This window comes from Semicossyphus pulcher, unplaced genomic scaffold (assembly GCF_022749685.1).
Source record: "Semicossyphus pulcher isolate SPU_LCO1_2020_fin unplaced genomic scaffold, fSemPul1.0.p SCAF_15, whole genome shotgun sequence".
Lineage (NCBI taxonomy): Eukaryota > Metazoa > Chordata > Actinopteri > Labriformes > Labridae > Semicossyphus > Semicossyphus pulcher.
The window spans coordinates 1256403-1283173 of NW_027211659.1; the positions used below are offsets into that span (position 1 = coordinate 1256403).

Genomic DNA, 26771 nt, shown 5'->3' on the forward strand with positions numbered 1-26771 from the left:
GTGTTGCATCACTTCCTGCCTTTGTGTGTTTTTCCTTCTTTGTGATTGGATGCTCCACCCTTTGTTCTCACCTGTCTGGTTAGTCTCACCTGTGTCTGATTAACCCATGTGTATTAATGCTGCGTTTCCGAAGTCGGACCTTGTCTCCTTTAAAACAATATGCTAAAGGGTGCATTCAGGGTGCTTTCACATTCGGGACTCAGGCCCGGATCAGGGTACGCTCATGAATAATATGGATATGAATAACAGAAGTCATAGTGCGAAGGTTGGCTCCAGTGTACAGGCTTGGGATCGTGTGATTCACACAGTTTTCTACACTGGAACAACAACATAAACAATGTTACGTAGTTGCTGATACTCTTCTTCTTCTCCTTGTTTTTTAGGTTCATTACCGCCACCTTCTGCTTCGGAGTCCTACCGCAAGTGTGCTCGGGTACGAAACAAAATTACTAATGTGAAAGCTGACCGGCGGGGGAGAGGAGAGAGGGGAGGCAACCATACTCGGGTACGGTACGAAGTGATCGTACCTGATGTGAGAACACCCTTAAACACAAGAGGTACCTTAAAATTGAGGCTTAAGCAGATGCTAAAGGGTACCTCAACACAGCCGCTCAAAGAGACGATAAAAGGGGGCCGTATGTCATTTTAAACATGGCCAAAGGATGCTTTACAACAGCTGATTGATATGTTTAATGATACCAGTGTTAATTGTGTTAATGAACATTATGATACCCCTTTTTTTCCATGACGAAGACGAGACGTTGGCGAGCTAAAAATAGGTCTTTAATAAAAACTGTGACCACACGTATGTATGTATGATTTTTCCTCACTGTGCGTCTAATCTATCAAAATACAAGCAATGACTCCTGTAACTGGTTGAATTGGTTGAGGGGCGTCTGCAGATCGCCCCGAATCCGACCCAGCCATTCAGAGCCCTAAAAAAAACGAGCTTTCATTTCATAAAAATGTTTTAAAGGTTTCTGCAGAAAAAAACAGTCCAAGGGCAACATCTCCGAGGACGTGAAAGTTGCCTCTCTGCTCTGCCTTTTAGTCTCTGGTGGCTGAGCTGCTGTAATGTATGCAGCCGGTCCAGATACATCACAGCCAGCCAATAATGGGATTTATTTTTGGAATATTGAGCAGCCTGGACTTCCTCTGGGGAGAAGAAGCATTAGGAGGAGTTAATGCTGAGCTATCACTCTGAGATCCCACTGTGTCTACAATATCTGGCTTTGGTAACATAGAGAAGGAAATGTTTGGGATTGATTAAAAGTCGGTGTGAATTGTTCTGTGTTCCTAACTGAATGAAGACACAGGCGGTCATGCATCTTTAAACGACGTCAACATCAGCAGAGACGAGCAGATTCTTCTCTGGAGCTGTCGTTCATTCATTAATTAGCTCACATGCTCCGTCAGTGCAGCGTGAGTGAACGTCTGTCTGCTGCTTTAGAAACACACACCTTCCTCCTCTGTTCATCCCACACAGGCTCCACACATGTGACCAAACGGAGAGAAAGTGAATCACACAGAATCCATGTATTGATTGACTTCACCTTATGTAGGACGTGACATTTGCTATTCCAATTACGTCAAGACATATTACTTCCTGTCATGGCGGTGTGAAAGCGGCAGCTCCGAACAGGAGAGAGACGTGAATTAAGTGTTGAGGTGAACCTCAGCTGACAGACGTTAAAGACGTGAGAGCGCAGGTCAGCATGCAGGAGGACGGCCTGTGGCTCGCGTTGGAGGAGACTTCATTTAATCAAATCTGAGGTGTTCAAAGATCTCAGCTACTAAACAGCCGAGTACATTGCTATCATAGACCCAGTGGCTAACGCTACATGAATACAATCTGAGCTGTAATGAGCCGCAGTTATCCTTTAAATATTTAAAGTGAAAAGTGTCTTAAAACCGTTTACCGACGTGCTTTACCTGTTGCAACTATTGTAAGGTAGCATTCAGCATCTGTTTGAGCATCTGTTTTACAGTACACTTTAGGATATGTTAAAATGTACCATTAAGGATACATATGTTGAGATAAGGATGGTAGTTTGTTCTTCTTTCTTAAAACTTGTTGTTTAATATTTCTGTTACTTGGTGGTCTTTCAAGAACCCCATTTCCCATGAGCCCTTGACTTCTTGTCCATGGTGAAGTGGAGAATCGATGGCAACCAGAGTTAGAGCAACAATAGGGAAGAAATGACCTTTTATTTTTTGTGGATTTTGTTGAAACATGTAAAATTATTGTTGCCTAATTTTGTTAAAATCAGAAAGGTTTCAGTTTCTTACAACGTCTGAAGTAGATGCCAAGTTTAGAGTGTGTAAAGTAAACCCCAGGAGCATGCTAATAAGAGGAATGCTAATATGAGACGTTGCATTGAGTTACAGAAGCAGAACAGAAGCTAACCTGGACGTGATGCAGGACTCTTCACTTGGAAGAGTTCACCATTCTAGAGTTTGATTTAAATCACCTGCAGAAGCAGAAGGGATTCACAGACAACATGCATCTAATCCAGCATCATTTCTCTCCTCAATAACAGCCTGAATCTCTACTGTAACTATTCTCTGTATGACATTTTAGCACTGTGCAAAGTTAATGCTAATGCTAGCAATGCATAGGCTGGCTTCATTGTTAAGAAACTCTTAAGATATATACTGTATCTAGCTTTGCAGGAGCTGCGGCACAAAGTAGGAAAAAGTGCAAATATCTTACGAGCAAATACAGAATATAAGATTATATATAAGAAGTGCAAACCAAAGTTATACAGGGGAACCACCTGTAACAACTCATGCTGTTGTGTGCAAGACTTCTTACACTGTGTGCAGCAACAAATCACATTACTGTTTGTTTGGCTGCACCATAAACACAAACAACAGCCGCACTTTTTCTTGTATTTAGCACAAAGTAGCAGCTAAAAGTGTGTTTGCAGCATCCAGAACTCCAGGACACGTAGTGCTGAAACACACTGGCTGAAAGGATTGATACCCTGACAGCTGAAATGTGCAGTTCAGTTGTTCTTTGATGCTCATTTCGTCTGATTTCTAGTTCTGTTTAACTCAGAGGTCGCCTCTTCTGGAAAAAATGTGCAAAAAAAAAAAAAAGGTTGCATGCTTTTATAAAATCTCATCTTGTCTGCAGCCTTTTAAATAATCCTCCATAAGTGTATCTCTTTTCAATGACTGCCAACTGATGGAGGAATGAATGCCTGATGTCAAGGCCACCGTGCAAAAAAGAGAAAACTCAACCTGCTCTTTTCAGTGATCAAGTTTTCAGCCTTTTACCAGCCGTGAGTAAGAAATGTGCACAAATGTTAGCGACAGCTCTGGAGAGTGTCCCTGACGGATTTTTGTGAACTCTTTGATTCATACGCTGTGGAGGAGGTGTTGCTGCAGATGAATGGAGCTGAGATGAGTAGGCTGGACAGACGGGAAAGAATGAATGGCCACTGCTGCTCTTATTTTCCTCAAAAAAAAAATCATCATCATGTTCTGTGTGAAAAAAAGTGCTCATGAGCCGAGCCGGAGGAATGGAAAATCTTGAAAGTGTCTTGTTGTTGTCCTTCTTTCTGCTCGTGCAGCTGCTCGCACTCTTTAAGCCACTGCGTCTGCTGTTAGTCCATTCATTACTGACTCCCACTTCCTGTTTTGCAGCCGTCGTATTGATTGTGCGTTTGTGTATGTGTGTGAAACATTGCCTGCGTGGGTGGTAGTAGTCGACGGTGTAAACACTGTGGTGATGTAAACAGTTTTTCCCCCGCCTATAAAAATGTACATGTACGTCTGAAACTGTAAAAACACTGATGGTGAAACAAAGGTGCTTCGTGATGAAGAGAGAACGTGACGTCTAGAGGAAGTGAAAGAGCCGTCTGTGGTGCACGCCCATGTGACCTTTCTAACTCAACCACTAAAGTTACAGAGGATCTCCAGTATGGAGGCATAGGAGTGCCATAAAAATAAAGATGGACGAGTCAGTAAATCAATATGTCGATAAAAACTTGGAATTAAAAAGAGAAAAATAAAAGAGGAAAATAGTTTGGGAATAAAAGAGATATTCTGCTCACACAGGCGTGCACGGAGCTCGGAGCAGATTTAGTTTTCTCTGCACACAAGAAGCAGACTTCATAGAGTGCCTTTCAGTACCTTTTTAAAACTACTTTAAATCAGTGGTTTCAGTTGTTTTGTTGTGTGGATGGAGGCTTAAACAACAAACAACCACCCCGAGCTCGTGGCTGACGACTATATTGAGTGCATTACGCTCTTGGGTCGGTGTCCAGAGAGGATTCATGTGAGTTTTGTTCTTGTAAATTTATGACTTTATGATATATTTAACTTCAAAGATACAATTTTGAAGATTTCAATTTTTGAGCGTCTCCGACTGGCGATAATCAGAAATTACAAGAACGCTCAGCCCAGTTTAACCAGACGTCCACGGTCGGCTCCGGTTGTAACTCTTGATTTTCCTGGCTGACGGTCGCTTTCCTTTTCAGACTGTTTGCTTCATCTGAGCGTCGAGTTTGTTTCTTCTTCTTTGGATTTTCACTTCTTGTTGAAGTTGTATCTGTAGTCGTCGATCAGCCATAGTAGATTACCTTTTCAATGCCTACAGAAACCAGAAAAGCAGCCGCTTAGCTCCGCCTACCCTCTCTGGCAGACCAACCACTGCTGGCTGATGGAAAACGCGTCACTAACTGGGCGCTGATGGTGATTTTTTCCATGAAAGTTGCCACAGACACCCAGTCTGTAATTATAACATATACTGCAAATGCAAAGGCATTCATCAGAGGCAATAGGCTCAGTCACTGTTGTGTTACCTCATTCAGAGATAGATAGATAGAAACTTAACAGACATTTATATACATGAAAATCTTCGAGACTGTTACTTTAAACTTTCAGTTTGTCTTTAACTAGAGTTCTAAATTTGATTCAATTATGAAAAAATGCTAAATCTAGGGCACTAATTTGCCAGAACGACTAACTTACGACTTTGATCTCACAATTTTTGACTTTTTTTCTCACAAAATGACTTCTCTCCTCCGGCTCTGTTTTTTATTTTTTATTTTTTACAATGGCCCTAATTTGCTGTCGTAAAAGACAAATAAATAATTTTCACTTATCTTAATATATATTTGTTAATCAATCAATGAGTTAATTAATGAGTTTTTTCTATTAATTATTCATTCATTCATTTGTATGAATTTGTCAGGAAGACCCACCAAAGCCCTTTGATTGACATCCTGTCTACATCAGAATGTGTATGTAAAACAGTCTTATATCTTATTTGTCCTTATATTTATTTCCATATGTTTATATCTTTTATTTTTTACATCTTCATATTGCTGTATATTTTTATTTGCTTATTTATTTGTCATAATTTTTCTTTTTTTATGTACTTATTTTGTCTTTTTTTAAAATTTATAAATATGTAAAAGAAAAAAAAGGTGGGAATATTAAATATGTGTTATTTTTGGAATTTTCATATTTATAGTTTTATATTTTACTTACATGTATTTTTATTTACATTTGAGTTTTTTTATGTTTACTTTTTTTGGCACTTCAATGACTCTGTACGTCAGAGGTGAAACGAGGAAGCGGACCTCGGTGCATCGTCTGCTGTCTGATTCTCTCATGTAGCAGGTGTCACATGAAACTGACTGACTTGTGACCTTCAACCTTTAAATCTACTCACTGCTCAAGTCTCACCGTGTTCTCACTGTTTGAAACTTCTGATGTTGTAACTGCTGCGTCTCTCCCTCGTGATGAAACCAAACTGACGCTCTCTCGTCTCAGCACTTGGACGGTTGAAAAGCCACCTGTGTCCGAGCCCACGTGACCGCCCACACACTACAGTTCTGATAAATGGAGAAAAAAAAGAGTCAATCTGGGAAACTGGTGACGAGGTTTCTTCTTCAGATTCGCTTCTTTTTCTCGTTTCATAGAGAGGATTCATTTTGAAACAGAGACTTTTGTTTCCCCAGAAGGTTTGACCAGTAGCGAGCAGCGTTGGGGGTAACGTGTCACAAAGTCTCTGTGAGAGACAATGGTTTGGTTTTGGATTGAAACTAATTTGTCATACTTTTCAGATGCCTTTTACGTACATAAACCCTAAATGACAGTCAGAAGGCTGTTGTGGATTTTGGTTTCCAGTGGTTTTAAAAAAGAAGCAGTGAGCAGAGTTTGTCCTGTAAAAACCTCAACCCAAAGATGGGGACAATCCCAGCGATGGGAACTCCGTGAACCTACAGGGTATAACCAAATCTTAAAAGGGAAACTGGCTCTCCTCCCCTGCTGCCTCGGTTCTCCTGAGTTGCCCCGTGGAATGTGATTGTATTGGAGCAGGAAAACGCAAATCGCTCCAAGTTTCTACCACTTCCCAAAGAATGTCCGACATTCCCTGATAACTCTCAGGCGCTGGTCGGTGGTATTTTGAGGCAGTTAGAGGAGGCCTGTTGAATGTCAGAGATGATGATGTCACTGTGAAGGCAAAGGTCACGTGTCTGGCGTAAAGTCACATTCAGCTAATTGAAACTTGAATGGCTTTCACAGAAGAGAGAAGGCGCTTAAACACTGCTTAATTTGAGAGGCAGACAGACGGGATAAAAATAGCACAATGGTGCTTCTTTTGTGATCAAGAGCAGATTGTTTTCCTCTGGTTGGCTGACATCCCCCGTTACATACCAGCTCCAAATAACTCAATTACAAGTCTCCTTAAAAAGAGCGTGTGAAGGATTTAGTTTTATACCAACCCCGTCTCCTCCGAACTTTGTTTTGCTTTGCCACGAACGTTCTTTCTTCACTGAGAAAGTTTCTTCCTGTGATGGAAGCGTTACGTTTTTTCTCCTGAATGCAACACATACAGAGGAGGTTAGGACGGATGTTTGGATGGTACAAAGAGCAGGATTGAGTTCTTCCTGTAGTTAGGTTTTAATTGGTCTTGTAAGTGCAGCTGTTCCCCCATATACGGGACAGATTTAAGCCCCATTGGAGCCTTTAACAATCATGGCTACAACAATGGCTACCAGTGATGTGAAACGTTCTGAATGTTCTACTGCCTCCGTACGCTACATGTGTATGCTAAATGCTAACTAAGATACAGACTTACCTTCAGTGACCAATTAAATCGGATATTTTCACGATGGTAGGCCGTCTGTTTCATCTGCACCTCTGCTTCCTGTTTAGGGCTGCACTGTGGGCGGAGCCAAGCAGATGTCAATCAAACTGTGATTGGACACGCCCACATGATAATGGTCGAAACAGCAAAATGAGCTGTTTTCGAACTACATTTTCTATTACTTTGGAACATTTACCTGCACTCAGATTTTTGTGGATGCTTTTTCCAATTCCAGTTTTTACTGTTTCAAGCCACATATCCAAAGGCTGTAACACAGCCCCCCTCTCTGCCCTGTTGTTTGTATCAGACAGAGTTACAAATGAACACGGAGCGACATAAATTGCATTAGCTGAAATGGAACGAGTCAGCGCGAGTAACATCCAGGCGACAGGAAGATGGAAATGTGAGAGCGAGGGGAAAACTAAAGCGCGCCTGTCTTGTTTCTCTGGGGATCAGACTCTTAGCTCACATCTACAGCAGCAGGAAGAGACGCAGGAGCACACATACATGTGTGTGTGTGTGTGTGTGTGTGTGTGTGTGTGTGTGTGTGTGTGTGTGTGTGTGAACAACAAAGAAATAAGACTTCTGTGTGCAGTGTCTGTGTGTGTGTTCGAGAGAGAGGGAGGACAGAAAGACGACTAGCTTTATTCATCAATGACTTCACTACAGAAATAGCCGGCAGCACAACAACAGGCTGACACATTGCAGTGACACCTTAAGAGTTGTGTGACATACTGTGCAGGATGTACTGTGTGTGTGGGTGTGTGTGTGTGAGGGGAGAAAGAGAGTTGGGAAGTATACTGCGGAGAAGAGATGAAAGAGGAGGCAGAGTTGGAGAGCGCTCTTGCACTTGATTTCCTAAGTCTTTGACAAGTGATGTCGTATATTCCCTCGGCAAAATGCTGCAAGTATTTGTTTTTAATGTTAAAATCTGAATTATTGTACAACCTGCATCAAGAAAACTACGATGAATTAAAGGCATGCCCTAAATCCGACACAAGAACACCATACTGACCACAGACTGTAAAAAAGATCAATGTTTGGTATATTGGCCACCGCCAATGCTGTAGCCCCTGCTGGCCATCAGAAAGAAAGCAGGTTTAAGGCACTTCTGCCGGTGTTCGTAGCTAAACAATAAGCTGTTTATAAAGATGGCCGACATGACAGCTCCCTAAAAGTGAGTCCAAACCCTCTCTATCGCCCCCTGCTGACTGGCTGCAGTATAGCTCCTAAAGCCCGCCTCCTCCATGTTAACAGATGGGACATGAGTCAAACTATAAAATCAAAATACACGTCAAATACATTTTTCTCAAACATGGTTTCTGTCATTATAGTTAGTTCTTATCCTGCTGATTTATGTCCAAGTGTTCATTTTTCAGACACTTTTACTTTTAATTGATGCTATAAAAAGGGGGTGTGGCCTCATGATTGACAGCTTTTTTGGACAAATCGGGCTCCTGCCGCGTTCTGTTCCCGAGCAGCAGAGTAGAGGAGGAACGGCAAGAGGAGACGTAACTAACACTAACACTACAGTCACTGAACTTTCCATAAGCGTGAATATCTGCTTCAGGCCGACACAAGAAGCTGTTCTGCTGTTAAACTACTCGACGCGCCGGATCCTTGCTGTTTTTTCCGGTAAGTTGAGCGTGTGTTTTGGTTAGCTACGGCGAAACGTCACCAGGGCAAGATGGCAGTGCTCGTCACAGGGCTATTTTGGTTTTAATTTTTTACAGTGAGAGTAGATGGAGACACGTCGTCCATCTTTATATACAGTCATGTCAACAGTGAGTGTATTATGTGAATACATTTGTAACTAACGTACCTTTTTTTGTACGGTGGCCGACAAGGACAATCGCTCTGCAACGACCCAAACAATTCCCATTAGATGATGCAACGATGGAAACGTGCTACAAAAAGCCGAAATAAATGCATCAACTTCAAACAGTCAAAACTCAGAAAAGATGTAAAAGAAAAACGCTGCGAATCCAGTCAACACGACGGAGGTGCTCCAGGCCTGTAGGGGGCGCTCAGTGTAACAGCTTAGAGTAAGAGCTAAGTTTAGCTTCTGTTTGCTACGGAGTTAGCCGCACAGCTAGCGATACTATTACCTGACTCTGCCTGGTGTCAGGGCCCTGAGGGTGTGTTCGTGTTCACTCCTCAAACTGCCCCTCTGCCATATTAGCAAAATTGTTCATTTGGGGTCGTATCAATATTTAATTAAATTGCCTTTATTTGCTGTTACTGATGACCTGTTTCATGTTAAAGGTAAAGTCCAAAGACCAACAGATTTGAGAGTAAAATTCTGCTTTGTCAAACATTTCGTGGGGAAAAAGCCGCTCTCACAGCATTTATGACTGTTGGTGTTTCTTCTAATTCAGGTAATCTTTTCGGCACTTAAACATGTGCGAAATATATGAATCAGAGAGGAAAGATTTAATCGTGCAGAAAGTGCAATGGAGGAGGAAAATACGACCCATTTTCAGCTTGATGATCAGAGACAGAAAGAAGCAAGAGAGCACGAGAGGAAGCTGCACACAGGGGGAAGGAGAAACACACACACACACACACACACACAGAGCGAGAGAGAGAGAGAGCGTTAACCATGCGCACATGAGAGTCAGAGAGACAGAGAGAGAGGGAGAGAGAGAGAGGAGAGAGGGAGGGCAGCAGAGGGAGAAAAAAGGCTTAATTAATTCAGGGTGGATGGGAGGGATGAGGCTCCAGTGCCTCTGCTGTCGTGCTGCATGAAGCCGCGTGTTTGTGTGAGCTCAGAGGACGACTCCACCGCTGCTTTCCGTTTACTGGGAACCAGACACCAGCCGAGCCTCGACTCCACATCCCGGAGCCCCCTCACACACTGTCTGACTGGGTCTGTACTACAACACAGGGATGTTACATGGACTACAGAGGGAGCAGCACTGAGCAGAGGTAGGCAGACTTTCTCTGTGATTACTCCTCCCGTGTCTCCTTCTGCCGAGTCTGTCTCCTGCTTCCATGTTGATGATCATGCTTGTTGTCATCTGTCGTCTTCTCAGCACTTTCCCCTCTCCTTTTCTGCACCCAATAACCTTTTGTCCCTCCAACTCTTTTCACTCTCTCCTTTTGATTTGCTCCAGCCGAGCCAGAGATGCTGATAAAGCTTTGTGGTGTGTTTTTGTTCCATAAATGTCACCAGAACTTGTCTTACTATTCGAGAAGGTTAGAACAACATTAAATGAAAGTGTGTGTGCGCGCTGGGTGGAGAAAGATTTAAAAGAAAATGTCACAGAGGCGAAACAATTGGACATAAGATCTATAGTGTTGTTTCGATCACTTAGTGTCCTGAGACAGCTTCACCTGTCAGGGTCCGGTCCGTCTGTCCTGAGAATGAAGATAAATCAGACATTTCTTGTAAAGGCTTGTTAGGATGTGAAACATGCTTCTCCAGGAGGGTGACCTTTGTTCGGGAGTTGTAAGCTGAAGGGCAAAACTCTTTTTGCAAAAACGCTTCAACAATAAGGTTTTTGTACGTCAATTTCCAGCCAGAGAAACAGGAGAGATGTGTGCTTATATCTGAGATGACTTCAATCTTCTGCTGTCCATGTTCTCAGAAGAAGAGACACTGAAAGGATGAGAAACTATATTTCTGACGCTCTCACTTCATATTCTCTCTCTAATTAAAGGCTTTTTTTGAGTATATGCACGCTGTGATGTAACTCCCTTTGAATCCCATCCTGCCTCCTTGAGATCGATGCTTTAGCATGAGACGACCGACTCCTCGTCATTAGTCTTCAGTCGGCACGGCTAATTACATCTCATCAAGCAATCACCGAATGCAATGCTTATTTATCTCTTGACAGCATCCACTTGGGTCGCTGATAAACATACGGGAAGCCCTGCTCCGAGTCTGCAAGCGAGCACAGAGAGCTGCGAGAATCAGGGGGGAAAGGATCAACACAGGGAATAAGAGAGAGTGTGAGGAGAAAGGATGGATGAAGGGAAGCTGTGACATTCAGCTCACGTCCTCAGTCCCATGAAAAGATATAAGCTGCAAACCGAGTGTTTCATGTCGTCCTCGTGTCTCAGCGCGAGGCCAGCTGGCGGGTCAGAGGAGGTCCGCTGTGAAGATGGTGGTGAAAACCTCCTGATGATGATCCCTGAGCCGTCAGACAGTAATTCATCACTGGGATTAAGAGGTGAACCATCGGCTGTCTGAACATGGATCTGTGTGATTAGAAGAGAGCGCGCACTCACACTGATTTCTGCCCTGACCTGAATACAACACAAAAACATCTGACTCTTATTAAACATCTTTAAAACGCGGTGAGTCACTCATGTAGAAAGCTACTTTTGAATTAAATCAGTGCAAAAAGATGAATAATAGACGTGTTTTGCTCATGAATCTTTAACAACAGATCCTGAAATGAGCATCATGAGTCACTGTTGTGTCTGAATCGAGGCTTTTGTGTTTTGCGGCTCGTCGCAGGTGAGCTTAATTGTTCCCTCAGCCGACGGAAAGGCTGAGAAACCCGACAATAACAACTATGATGTGATAACTCGTGCAAACGGCTTCATCTGTAGATTACAGTTGCAAAAACACCTATATTTTGTGGCCACTTGAGGGCAGCACACTTAAGTTGTGAACAGAGTTGAGACATGTCATCAGCTTTTAATTTGATATATTGAACTTGGTAAGAAACAGTTGCTTACTGACACATCGGCGGAGCAGCACTCGGAGTCGTGCTTGTGTCCTGATAAATCTAACAGCGCTGTTACGAAGCTCCACCTTCACGCCGCCTCTGCCATTTTACATTGGACCGCGCAACGGCGCGTAAAGACGCCCCGGTGTGCGCAAGGTTTAAACAAACAGTGCAGGCTTCACACACAAGTAGTCCTGCTGTCTCTGCTGTTTACACCGGCGCCGTTACGCCTCTACTGTCTCAGATTCCGGCTCAGAGGTGGGACGACTTGGTCCCACCTTACCGCCTCCATGCAGAAGACGTGGCGTACCAGAGGCATAATAATCCCGCCTTGAACTGGCAGCGTAAAGAGGGCTCTCTTTTCCTTGGTTTTGGTCTCCTCCAACTCCTGAGAGAAAGGTCTACTTCTCATTCCTAGGCTATAAACAGACGCTTGTTACACCCCTCAGCGACTGACAAACAAGATACACCAGGCTCCCAAATAACTCCGACCCGTCCCTGGAAGACGTCTCTTTATATCTGACTGTATTTAATTTTCATCAGGGTAACTAACAGAGGTATTTGTGGCGAGCACTTGCGTTTACACCTACGTAAGATCTGAACGCAATGTGAGTCAGACTACCTCCAGATGTGGTCAGGTCGATCTGATCAAGATGCATTTACAGTTGCAGGTTAGCTCAGCGGGGAGAGCAGGCGCCTCATACGCAGAGGCTACGAACCTCGACGCAGCGCCTGCAGGCTCGACTCCAGACCTCGGCCCTTTGCTGCATGTCATCCCCCTCTCCCTCTCTTTTCCTTATGTTTCCTGTCTCTCTTCAGCTGTTCTATCAATAAAGGCAAAAATTACAAGACAGCCTTTGGATCAGAATAAACCTTCAGAAGTGATTTAAAAGAAAATGCTGATGTAGCGAGCAGGAGTTCCTCGGGCAGGTCGTTCCACGGCCGAGGAGCCGCAAACACTCGTCTCCTTTAGTTGTAAAGTCGGCAGAAAACCTGGACTTACCTGAAACTTACGGGGCTGATGAGCACACTAACTAAGCAGGGAGAGACCTTGCAGATTTAAGGCCATGCAGTAATGCAGCACTGCCTTTAAGCAACAGGCTCGATGTGGGTCAATATTGTTCCTGGTCAAAGGTTATTAAGCCTGCAGACAGGCCGAACCTCTCTAATGGAATATATTCTGCAGACGTGCAGCAGCGCTCCTGTTTGTCTCATAGTTACAGGCCTGCTGTGACACTACATGACAGACCTTCAGTGGAGTGTAAAGGCAGAATATTTGTGATGGCTTTATTAGTCTGAGTTTTTATAAGTGCAGCACTTTGATCTTTACAACAGATTTTTATTTCCCCTTTAAAGCAGAAAGGAGTTTAAAATCACCCTCATGAGCGATTAAAGCGACATGAGACGGTGAAAGTCCTCCAGTGGAAAGATTGAGATGTGAAACAGCAGCAGAAAGAGTGTGAAGTTCAACTCCTGCCTGACTTTAACACCTCTGCAAACATGCACAGAGTGGGCGGCGATCGTCTGATCATCTGTTTTGCAGAAGGAGGAACACACCCCTCTCTCACAGGGTGTCAGTGTTTGTACGACAATATAACAGGCAATTTATTTCAAGCGGACTGAGGCTTCATGTTTGAACTAACTGCATCTTTATTACAGCTCTGAGCAGAACAGGAGAACACAGCGCTCTTTTCAGCACCAAACAGGAAGCTATAAAAAAAACATGGAGTTGGCTGACAGGCTGCTGTCACCGTGTCCTTACAGAAAGTGACGTCAGACTTGGACAAGCACGTGCTGTTAGCTTATACCACTTTCCCAACAAAATTAGCGCATTGACGCAGGTTTTTCAGACCCTGGAAGACCCGCTAATAAATGCTGATTGTCTCTTTTCCAATTGCCAGTGAAGTATACTCCTGTTGGTCTCTTTTCTGCTGCGGAACCGCCTGACGTCACAAACGTGCCGGAGATGTTACGGTGGTTAGGTCTTCATTGTATCTATTACTCATTCAGTCTGTTTATCAAACTTGGCGACAAATTTGTAACGATGTTCGAGCGCTGCTCGTACGGAGGCGGGCAGAAATTGTAGCTGAGATGACGAGGAGAGATGTCGCAGAAGTTACCGACGGAGCATAGCATCGCGCCGGAAAGGGGGAGGAGATTAGCGTGTCGTCACAGGTTTTGTGTTCCCATCGATGCCGATCGGAGCTGAGGCGATAATTATTGCCGAGTCATTTGACCTGGGCTGAATGCTGATTGTAGCCTTTCCCACTAAGCAAAAAAGCCGGGTGTTGGCGGGTTTTGAGACCAGTGTGAAAGCGGCTTTACATTGTTCGTGTAGCACGTAATGCTAACCCTAGCTAAGGTGATGCGTCAATCACAGCATATAACACAAACCACTGCGCACACAGGGACAGCTGGGGCCAAAAGGTTTCTACCAGAAGCATGATGGGAAATATTCTCAACAGGAATCTAGTTGTAGTCTTGTATATAGTGACCCTACAAGATATCCGGTCTTTGAACAGTCTTATAGTCTGCGTCCAAAGAGTCTTAAGATGTGAGAGGACGTCAGACTAGTGCATGAGCATCACAAAGAGGTGGTGCAGAAACCTGCAGTGCACCTACACCCAGAATGATTTAAAGCACGAGACGTCTCCTTCAGTTTAACTTTTAATTTCTTTTTTGTGAGAAGAATAAAGAGTTTATTTACCGGGTATTTGCATCTTTATGTGGGCAGAAACATATCAGACACACCTGTTTTTATTTGTCGTTTAAAATTTAAGGAAATGACCGTTAAGAGGGTTTCAGTTCTGCCTTTTCAATCTGCAGAGGAAAAGTCTTTTTCTGCTGAAGGATTTGTTTTTATTTCACACATTTTCCCCTTAATATCCTCGCTGAAGAGCATGTAAATCTGTTCTTTAAAACTGGTTGTCATTCCCCTTTAAATACAGTACAATCAGTTGTCGGGTATAGTTTGGCCTTTCCATTCCCCTCTGCGTTTTTACCCACAATCCCCCAGTTGCCATGACAGCCAGGCCTTCCATAAATACTGGTGGTATTTGTGAGGCTGCAGCCCCGGTCGGCCCTCGGCCCTCTGTGAGCCGAGCTGCAGCCGAGCTAATCGCAGATCAATGCCGGCTGTTCTCACACGGCCCGAGCGTCAGCGACAGAGACGTGAACAGGTGTGGGGTCGGCTCGCTGTGCTGCAGGTGTTAGACAGAGAACATCACACGTTTAACACTGTGACGACGTCTAATCAAGCCGTTTTAATTATATAGCCTGTTAGTGAGCAGTTATAAAAACGCTCATTATACGCTCATTTGTGAATACATGTATGCACCTGTTTATATGTATTTATATTGAGCTTTTAGAAGCCAGTTTGCACACTGTACATTCTTATTATATTTATGACGTATCTTTCACTGTGTCGTTTGTAGTTTTCAGTTTAGAAACTGATTGTTGGTATTTTTATGTTCTGTGTTCGGTGTGGTCTGCTTTGATTGAAGCTGTGACCGTGTCATTTCCTGTAAAGGATTAAAAAAGTATCTGTTTATCTATCTAACAAGACTCGGTCAAAACCTGGTATGTGGCCGACCGCATCAGGTCGATGTGCGCTTTTGTGGGCAATGAGTCCTCATGAGGCCGACGACAACGTGTTTGAAAGCAGGTGCGCGCTGCGGACGTAGGTGAGGACAGCGGACGAGCAGCGGAGGAGCAGCCCCGCCCACTCCCCGAACAAAGTGTCCAGAGCCGTCAGTCAGTCAGTCACATACAGACCCGTGTGTCGGGCTCACCCCAGCGGTCACCCAAAAACAACCTCACACATTTAACACTTTAATACCAAATCAGCGGCCAGTTGAGTGTTTACACATTATTTGCATGAAATTTGGATAATTGTTATAAAATCTCGGACTGAATGGATCTGTGATGAAGGCTCAGACAGGTTACTAATAAACGTAAGGAAGAGTTTATTACTAATTACTATAGACATGAAATCAAATTAGATCATACCTGTTACTGTCTTCTTAAAATACGTTTTTATTCTTCCTTGAATCTTGTCACACAATAACTTTTAAAAACAACTCTTATATGTATATAAATGCATATTAAAAATCATTTTGGACATGTTTTACAGCGAATACGCCTTTCTCAGTCTGACAGGTACAGGAGAAGAATAAGACACTTTGCTAGCTGCAGGGGAAAAGAACTGATTTGTTTTGGTATGGAAAGATATACTATCAGAAATACTGAAAATATATAAATTACATTTAAATATTACAATGAAAGTATTCTCAGGTTGTTTCCTCTTTGGTTTTAGCTACAAGTTCAGCTGATGCCTCTGTATGAGCTACAACAGACCGTCAGAGAGAACAGAGCTTGTTTTAATATATTAGTTTATTTATTGGCCTTTTCTGATAGGAGGACAGGATGGTGTCAGAAACAGGGGAAGAGAGAGTGGGGAATGATCGAGGTTGAACCTGTGGGCTGCCGATTTAACCGCTGAGCTGAACCAGCGCGCTATATAATTATTTTTAATATCTGTTACGCTGCCACCAGGTCTGTGTGAGAGCACAAACCAAACTTTGCTGCAAACGTTTTTTTTTAAATTTCCACGAGAAAGATTCACAGTGTTTGTGAGAAAACACACCGTACATGTGTACAGGACAAGATCAGCAAACAGAGGAGACGTACATCTTTGTACACACTATAGCTTTAATAGGTTTTATTTCAGCAAAGTAATTACAGTGTAAAATTTGAAGTTGTGTTAATGTGTTCTTGAATTGTTGTAAGCTCCAGGTGTCCACCTGCTGTAGTGAAATCACTGTGAGGTAGAAGTTGAGCAGATGACTAACGATGCTGAGGAAGATCTGACGCGCGTCGTACCATCTTCTGCTGCGGAGCTGTGAAAACAAACGCACAAACTGAGATGATTCATTCACTTCACATGGAACAAAAACTCTCAGAGAAGATCACAATTATAAGTGGAAACAGTGAGTTCTGATAATGGGGGCGAGAGGTGAAGATAGTCTGGGACGAGGCACAGGAATGGTGTGTGTGTGTGTGTGTGTGTGTGTGTGTGTGTGTGTGTGTGTGTGTGTGTGTGCTGTCAGGTCTTGACAGCAGATCAGCAGCTCTCCTTTTATGGGTAAAGATCGGTCTGCAGCCCCTCAGGTTAACGGTGCCCCCGTGCAGTTCCTTCTGTGAAACAATATTAGCCTCTAAATCTGTCCTGAACTATGTGTTTGCCCCGTGCACTTTCCTCCTGCCCTTTAATGCCCCCACTTCAAATGTCACACAGACGGAGCTGCATCCGACTCTAAACTCTCAAAACTTCTTCTGTGCGGTCTGAGGAGTTAGTTTGAGACTAAATGATTCTCTCTGAGCTAAAGCTCTTCATTTGAAAAGTCAGACCCTTTAAATTGTTGTGGCTGTTTAATTCTTTGACTGGCCCAGGAGAAGTCGAATGCAGCTTCTTCCACTGATCGAATTCACCAATCGCTTCTTTATCAGGAAGAGGCTCCACTTGTTTAATGCAGGTCTTTATTAATCTACCAGAAAGAATTTCTTTGCAGCAAAGACGCATAAAGAACAATAAAAATACAATAAAGCAATCAGCAAGACGAGATATTAAAAGTGTGAATATTACACACAATCTACAAGATGAATTGCAGCAAATAAGAACGAGATAAAGTGAAACAATGAGGTAGTTATGGTGAATTTAAGTGCAGAGATTAAAGGCAATTTATTTTAGAAGAGTTTTACATTGTATTTACGTTATCATCCTGAGAATAGATTAATCAAATGCTTCAACAAAAGCTTTTAAAAATAAGCCAATCATGTCCTTCAGCTCACAGGAATTGCTTGATAACCTGCTTATAATAATAACCTACCTGTTTAGCTCCCTAAGGGCCTGTGTCCACTGACGGCATATTTTGTGCTAGCAGCGCATTTTTCCAGTAAAAACCGATGCGTTCAGCGTCCTCAGCACAAAAACACCCTCAGCATCAGCTGTTTGTCTCTCTCTGCTGAAAATAGTTCGGAATGCCATCCCGCTCGTCACTTTTCCCTCACTGACCAATCAAAATCAAGAAGGGGCGGGACTTCAGATATAAACTTTGTCAACAACAGTGGCAGAGGAGAAGCTAATCCTTACATTCTTTTTACATTTACATTGTTTTTAGGTTTTCTTTGTCAAATTTTGGTGAATAAAAGCAAATGTTAAGCACACAGAGCGATTTAAAACAGAACTAACGTTCACAACCAAGCAAAGCAGACGAGCTGCCACACAACTTTAGTAACCTAGCAACAGTAAGCGCCGGTAACAAGTGCTCTGAAGATGAAGTTGTGGGCACTGCCAGCACAAAAAACGCTGTTAGTGGACACAGGCCCTAATTGTGCATTATCGGGGTCTTCAACAAGCTAAAGCTAGCAGGCTAACTTCACCAGAATGGCAGAGAAAGGCAGTCAGACATGGTTAGCCATGAAAACCATGAGTTCCCCTTTACAATGCTTTCTCGTGGACTCTAGAAGTAGTCAGCGACCGCACGTTCATATTGCTTTGGATGAAAGCCTAAAGGAAAGGACTGGTGAACAGGTAGCTAGCTGGCTAACGGGCTAACATAACTAACGTCACGTAACCTATTATTTATATAAGATATTTAGGTTAGGTTTAACTCTTTTTAGGTCTGCTGCTGCAACATCTGAATGTCCCCTCTACATTTAAAGAAAGGCGTCTTTATCTTATCTTATTAACAAAGAGTCGAGCTCATTAAAACATCTGCAGCGTGAAATATTATCCCGACACTTTACTGACAAATTTAATCCATTAATTACACAGACAGTTTAGGAGGGACACTGAAACTGGGCCATGAAACAATTACAAGGTATTCACATAGTTAAATGTCATTCACATTTTGTCAATCTCATTACTCCTCTTCATGGCCTGTCTTTATTTTTCGAGTACTCTGAGCGTTTTTAAGCAGAATAAAGAGTCTAACGAGCCGTTTGAGTCGCTAATTTGTGTGAACGCAGCCGAGGAAACCTGCCACAGGATTCCTGTGATTGAAGTGATTGAAGTGCCTCACTGACTAATACTGGAGAACGGGCCCGCTCTTGTTTTCGAGGATGAAAGAATTAAAAGCTCTTCCCACACGCACTCGACACACTCGCTGTTTGATTTCCTTATTTTTCAGAGAGCTCTGAATGAGCAGGGAGCGATGGCGAGGATGGCAAGGCGTGGAATCAACACAAACAAAATGCAAATATGACCCAAAGCAGGCGCAAGACCCTGCAGGTGTGCAACACTTCAAATGTCAGGAACCAAACTCAAACTGTATGAACAGGCACTTTGTGTACGGGAGACAGATAATGATATGTAGGAAGAATAACGGGAAAGCTCTCGTCTCTGTGTCGTTCCCAAACCATCCAAATACATGGACACAATTTTCGTGTCGTGTTATTCAGCATGCAGGCCTCAATCTCAAGTTTGACCTCTTCTTAAATACAGCATGATGTTCAGTAAATAATGGTCCCGTTTAGAGTCACATAGACCATTTTTCTGCCATGTGCGCTTCAGGTTTTTGAGGAAACGCCCTCAGCGCCTCGAGTTGAAAAAACTTCATCTCAAAGCAGAAAAGCGCCCGACGACAGTGGCATTTTTTAGCATTGTCCAATCGGATGAATGGAGAGGCGGGCCTTCTGTGGGGGTGACGACGTTGAGCGATCGCCGTGATCTTTCCTCTTTCTGGGTCTCGTGTACCCACACGGATCTCTGATCCCCTGTGTTTGCGAACAGCCTCTCACCCTCCATCAAAGCCGGAGCACGTGACCTCCGCCTGTCCATTTTGAGATATAACGAATCCATTCAACACAAAGTTAAGTATTTCAGCTAGCCAAAATAAATGGGAACAGTAACATTTAGATTAACAGCTAAAAAAAAAGCCGCCCCCAGCTGCTAAAACACGCTCTGTCTGATAAGGACGTAGGCTTCAACAGAAAAGGCAGTGCGTTGCACCTTGCGTTTTACAACTTGCAAAACACACTCTGTCTGATCGGGCTCTTACAGAGTAATTCGTTTTTTCCTTGTGTCGCTGTTTCTGTTTCTCTCCTCCTTCTTGGCAGGTCGCTGTGTACCAGCAGAAGGTAAACACAGCTGTGTCAGTGCTCATGTGTAGCTAGCTAACTCAGCTAGCAAGCGGTCAGAGAGGACAGCGTTTACTTTGTGTAAATATTCACATTATTCTGAATGTTTGGGTGAAAGGGACGAGAACAACATGGCGGTGAAATGTTAGCTGTGAAGAGCTCCGCTTCAAATGTGAAGAAGCATCTGCAGTGAAACACGGCTCCACAACACTAGTGGGACTAAGAGCCTGTGTTGTATTGTTGTCATGGAAACAGCTGTGCCTAATACTGTATGCCTCTGCCCAGTTACAGATTATGAGCCGTAAACGAGGCGATGCAATGACGGTAGAGTCGATACATTGAATGTCCTGCTGACTGACAAGACGAGGCTTTCATGTTGCATTCAAACGATGCTCTTCCAATGGAAATACATCAGTTTGAAATTGGTCCCAGCAAAAAGCATCATTGATGTCCATGTATGACAATGACAATTTTCGAATGTCCGTGGGACCAGGTTGTGTCTGTAGCTAATGTTTCTGTTTATTTTGAAGAAGGGACAGTGCTCATTGATTTACATGAGCACGGCCAGGTCCATCATGTAAATGTGTAAATGTTTTATCTGCAGGTTTATGGTAATGTAAAAACACACTGTGCTTCCACTGTGTGTTGTTATCAAAAATCAGCAAATGTGACTCCTTTTTTTTGACTTTCAAAATTAACTGACTCAACCTTCAGCTGATCACCTCTCACCGCTCCTTCGTAGCTCACCAAGCTGTGAAGTTGTTGCTCTTTCTGTTATCAGCGTGAATCGGGTTAGAAACGCTTCCCATTATAAATATTTACATAAAAGATTGGTTTCTCAGACATGACTGAAGACTGAAGACGTTTACTGAAGTGTAACGTGCTGCTGAGCTCTTGTGTCAACGTAGATTTAAGGAAAAATCCAACAGCTTTCGTCTCCTTTCAACAAAAACACCAGCAGTAGATGTGAGCTTCAGCTAACAGTAACATAACAATGTTTCACACATAACGCAGGTGTGAATCGGGGCTCCAGTTTTAGGTTTGTGTTCAGTAAGCTACCGACCCAGTTCTAGCGGGAGGTCTATATTTAGCGATGCTTGGATCATGCAGATTATCCCTGTGCTGTAAATGACTGATGTTTGACACAGAAAAGCTGCTGTTGGGATCCATTTAATCATATGGTCACACAGGCTTCCTGCAGCAGACACGAGAGAGAGGGGAGCGCGTCTGAGGCGGGAGCTGCTATCAGGGCTTCGACACTCTCTTCCTGTAGTGAGGGGCTGCCGAGCCGCAGCATCCTGCTCACATCTCTGCACGGGGAATGTCAGTTAGAAGCATCCTGTACGGCTTTTACCCTGAAAGAGCCTCGACTCCTCTGATTCTGAGACTTTGACTGCCTCTGGATCGGCCTGCAGTCTTCGCTCCATCTTCTGTGAACACGATTATATTGGAGGCTCTGCTTTCTGTTTACCTCCCCTCCTCTTCAGTGTTATCACTCTAATCATCATCAGCATCCTAATTTGGCAGTGCTGCTCTCTCCACACGCTGTATGTCTTGGCACACCTCTTCATGTGAATGTTCAGACACAACAACGGCAGACTGGACTGGTTTATTGGACTGGATTAAATGGTCCATCTTCAGCTTGCTGCTATTTTCAGCCAACTAAATGGAATTTAAAGGCGTGCACAATATGGATTTTCTTCTTCCAATGATTGGCTTCTTTTCACGGCTGATACTACAGATGGTTGCACGTTTTGTGCTTTAAAAAGAAGTTCATAACCTGTTGTCTGTGCACACCTGATTGTAATAAGGGTTAAGGTGTAGCAAAGGTGGATGCTTAAATATTCTGCACCTCTGAAAACGCTTTAAGAACATGTTCTGCAAATTGTAATCATGTGGACGGACCTTAAAACGGTACAGAAGCATCCACACCAACGCTGACATGCTGTCAATGGTAATGTTAAGAATTCTGCAGGACAAGTTCTCTTGTTGATCCACTTTTGGTTTACTCAAGCATTTTTCCTGCAATATGTTGTGTCCGAAAATCGATATAACCTGTAATATACGTATATCCCGAGGTATTTGGGTGAGAAGTATCGTAATGGTCCGAATATAATTCCTTGAAATACATCAGAAAAAGTGGGATCATCTTATATTCGGGGTCTAGACTTTTAAATGCCGATATATGTTCACAACAGTAGACGACGCCTCTTATCTAAGCGAGTGAACGCCTCATGACTGAGGCCAGCCGTCCCTCACAGCTGCAGAGCCAAGGGGGATGAAAGATGGAGAGGCACGGTGATCGTCCGGAACAAAAGTCGGCCAAATTAACCAACAACTCAGGCGAGTTATGATGCTAATTTCAACTGTCAACTGTCAATGCAGCAGAGTCATTAAACAACTGTCAAGCAGCCAAGAAATACGGTGTCACAGAGGATAAGGAAAGATAAGGAAAAACATTCTCTTAAAAATGCTAACAGTCTTAGCTAACAGGTGCTAACAGAGAAGGTCGTACTGTGGTCCTCAAAGCGGCCGCTTCCAAGAGACTGACAGGAGAGCGTGTGAGTGCGTTACTGACAAACAGAACGAAGGTCTGCCCGTTACCGGAGCTGACATCCAGCTGTGTCAGGACTGATCTATAAACAGACCTCACTGCGATGGTTCATGATTTATTGAAACTTTGAATTTAATTTAAATGTGACAGTTTCCTCTAAAAGATATTGAAAATTGATTTTATTTTAAAGGTAAAATTATTTTCTTCATAAAAACAAATGGTTTTCAAAAAGTCTTGAAAAGGAGGTTCGTCTTATAATCAGGGACGTCTTATATCTGGACCAATAGAGTCTTTCCCTCAGGAGCTGGTGGAGACCAAAACAGAACTAAAAGAGTGAATGATGAATTTAAACTGACATCAAGACGTTTTTGGAAGAAGACCAAAAGTGTCCAATTCTATTTGTGCTTTGTGTTTTATCGACAACAGAAGCAAAGTCAAGAAAACATCTGTACTTTTTATCAGAGTTTCATAATGAAAACACACACACACATATAAACACATTCATAAATGACATGCGTCTCTTTCCACTGAATGAACCAGACGGAGTAATGAACATAATGTGCCGTGGAGGTGTAAATCACCCTCTCTCTTCTCCTCTGTCTCTTTCGCTCTGTGAGTCACCGATGACTGTTAAAACCAAACCTCAGCACTGAAACTGCAGATTTAAAGGAAGTTCATACAACTGATGTCCATTCAGTCCGGCCTGTTTTCACTCACTTATAAAAGACAATGAGTTAAAGAGAGCGTCGCACCTTACAGGAAAACTTTGGCACACGAGGATATACTGTTTTTCACGTTCAGGGGAACGAGGAGGAGTTAGACGACTCTTTAATGAAAGAGTGAAACAAAAGTTCCTTTCCTCGAATTGTTCTGTTGACATTTAGCTGTTTGTTCTGTTTCTAGTCTTTGTGGGAAGCTTTAAAATAGACTCTATGAAAAGATGGACGACATGACAGCTCAGTAAAAGTGAAGATTTTAGCTTCATTTTTGTACAAGGTGAAGACGCGTCGGCCATCTTTATATACGGTCAGTGAGCTGTACAAACCTGGATTATATCCTAAAAGTAGGCATATATATTCCTTTTAGATAACTTTTTAGAGTCCACTTAGACGATACATTCAGATATTTGTAGTAGAGATGCATCTACAGATAGATGTGTTCTGTGGATGTGTTTTCGCCATGTGGCACGACCGAAGGGACTCGGATATTTGCACAAACCTAACACACACACCCTTTGATGGCAAAATGCAAACAGCAGCGGATCTTGGAACATTCAGGGAAAATGAAATCATAATCCAATTCTTTTTAATGTAGAGATATATATGTATCTTCTCAGAGATAATCTTATAAGCTCGTAAGAGGTAGAAAAAAGTGGATAACAAATCAAAGATGTAGTATTTTAACATAACGAGCAAAGCATTGGTTTAAGAAGCTAAAATGAAAAATGAATGCAGCTTGTGGTGGAGGCAGACAAACACATGCAGAGTGTAGATGCATGTATCGTATAGTTCCATCTGTTCATAGTGACCACAGAGACCCCTCTCTCTCTTCCTCGCTCTGTTTTTCACGGTGCTTCTCTTTGTCGTGCTCTCCAGTGACGTCATAGTTGCCGGGCAACTTGGTGAGCAAAACAGAATCCCTCTCTGCACAGAGGGGAGGCCTCGTACGCCTGACGGGCACGTGCTTCACTCTGTGTCTCTCTCGCAGCGTATACATATAGATCCCCTCATTGTTCCCTCTGTGTTAGTAACATCACTAAAACATGTGCTGCACATTAGTGCGTGCCAGCAGCTGTCTGCATGTAGTCCAGGAGGGAGGAGAGCAGCTGAGAGAGGAGAGGGAGGATGGTTGAACGGGAACGTAAGAGCACTGATTCTCTTTTAAAGACTGGTTGATGGTGTGAACAGGAAAACAGAGGGTGGTGTTTTTTTGTTAACAATCCAAATAGAGACACAAAACTGAATTGATCCTATTTACAAGTGATATCTCTGCAGACGAGGCCTGGTGAGCTTATTCTTTTGGGCCATAGACCTGTAAATGATCCCTGGGGTGTTGGTACCATTGAGGAAACATTGGTCATGAATTCTGTCCTTTTTTTTGTTGACATTTAAATAATTTAAAGATATAATCTCGAAGATTTTCATGTAAATAAATGTCTGTTAAGTCTCTATCTGTCGCCGAATGAGGTAACACAATGGTGACTGAGCCTGTGGCCCACCGATGAAAGCCTTTGCATTTGCAGGATATACTATTATTACAGACTGGGTGTCACAGATCACAAGCAGCGCCCAGTTAGTGACGCGTTTTCCATCAGCCAGCAGTGGTTGGTCTGCCAGAGAGGGTAGGTGGAGCTAAGCGGCTGCTTTTCCGCTCTCTGCAAGTGTTGTGAGTAAACAGTAATCTACTATGGCTGAACAAACAAAGAAAAGATGGATGACTACAGATACAACTTCAACAAGAAGTGAAAATCCAAAGAAGAAGAAACAAACTCGACGCTCAGATGAAGCAAACAGTCTGAAAAGGAAAGCGACCGTCAGCCAGGAAAATCAAGAGTTACAACCGGAGCCGACCGTGGACGTCACACACGCAGCACTGTGTGGATGTCTGGGAAGTGTGCTCCTGCAGTTACCGGTTATCGCCATAGGTGGCGCCAAAGAGAGCAAACTGAGCCTATTGGGAAGTGCCTTAAACCTGCATTCTTGTCCGGCAGGGGGAGACGCCACTGGACTTGCATGCAAAACTATGGGAAATGAGCCGACTTGAAACTTAGATAGACAGACAGATAGAGTTAAAAGAGTCGCTGTTAAAGGTGCAGTGCAAATTTAACCGTGATGAGAGCAGTTTGTGCAAACTCTTTATCATGCTTTATTATGACCACATGCTGAGTGATGGTAGCATGTATGTGTGTCTTCATGTGTTGCCAGTTTAAACTTGTATAAGTTCAGTTCTGTGATTTATCGATGCTCTCCTGAAGCCTCCTCTCAGAAGCTGTTCTTCTCCTCTGCGTTCAGAGGCTCCATCAGTCTTCACCTCCATTCCTGCTGTAAATCACATCTTCCTGTCATCCTGCAGCCTCCTCCCTGCTTCACTCTCCATCCATAAAATGACTTTTATATAGATTTACAGATTTTATCTTATGACTGTGAAGCTTTTTATACATGTAATATTTTACAGACAGCCCTGAGGATGTTAGTGATCACTTCTCTCTCTTTCTCTGCAGGTCACAGGAGGTGTTCTTTGCTGCAGACCTGCTGAGAAACCTGGTGCCAACTCCCCCATAGATCACCACACATCCTTTTGTTTTCTTATTAATGCATTCAAAGTGACAAACTAAATACTCGGAGCACCTCAGCGATCTTTAGGCCTCTGCTAAACACTTGAAGCACCCAGTTGAATTCTCGTTTTGCCCATCTTCACCTCCGCCGCTCCTCATGTGGCCTCACTTATTCCAACTCTCCACCTCCTGTGCGCTCGCAAGCTGAGGCAGAGATGACATCCCCTATCGCCTTCACCTCGGTCTTATTTCACAACCTGACTCAAGGATAACCATCAATCCCCGAAGCGGCACTCAAGGACTGACTCCCTCCCACGCACACCGCCCCTCCCCCGGCCTCAGGCAGCATGGGAGACGGGAGCTGGGTCTGTCTGAGCCCCGCGGAGTTCGGCCAGCTGCAGAAGTACAGCGAGTGTGAGTACCTGGGCCGTCTTATGTGAGTGTGTGGGAGACTGTGGTTTGGATGATGAGTTTCTGTGTGTGCGTTTACAATACAGTATGTGTGTGTGTGTTTGCAGCTGATGCAGCTTGTTTGCAAAACCAAATAATGTGGTGTTCATGCTAAAGCCCACCGAAGTCATTATGCAACTCACATTCAAAAGAGTGCACCAGCCAACCACCAGCAGGTATGCTGTCCGTAAAGCTAAAAATGTCACGACTGAATACACAAATATGCCACACCTTTATTTCAATGTTTAGCTAAAAAGAACAAAGATTTTTCCTTTACATCCAACACATTAAATGTTTTGTAAATGACCTTATTAATTATTCTTTTTATTGCGTCTTTTAGTTTCCACCTCGCTGCTGTTTTCAGGTCTAACTGTGGTTAAAGATCAGGACTCCTACACTACCTACTTGATCTATTCTTAAGGTGGAACCACCTGTATTTACATTAAAGCAGCAGCTCTGAGGAAAGCCATATGACTTTGGCCCAATCCAATCAAGGGTTGGGTAGTGTGTCCAGTTTCTTTCACAGATGGAGGGTCGTGGTCTTCTTGCCCTCCAAATGAAGCCTTT

General features: G+C 43.3%; 1 protein-coding gene across 1 annotated transcript in view; it reads left to right on the forward strand.

Moving 5' to 3' along the window:
• Positions 1-9797: 9797 nt before the first annotated feature.
• The window catches only part of LOC138592118 (diacylglycerol kinase beta), a 120533-nt gene continuing 103559 nt past the window's right edge, over positions 9798-26771 (forward strand). The window contains exons 1-2 of the mRNA XM_069662751.1: positions 9798-10036; positions 25701-26168. Coding sequence (XP_069518852.1) covers positions 26102-26168 — 67 coding nt within the window. The 5' untranslated portion in view covers positions 9798-10036; positions 25701-26101. The remainder of the gene's footprint in view (positions 10037-25700; positions 26169-26771) is intronic.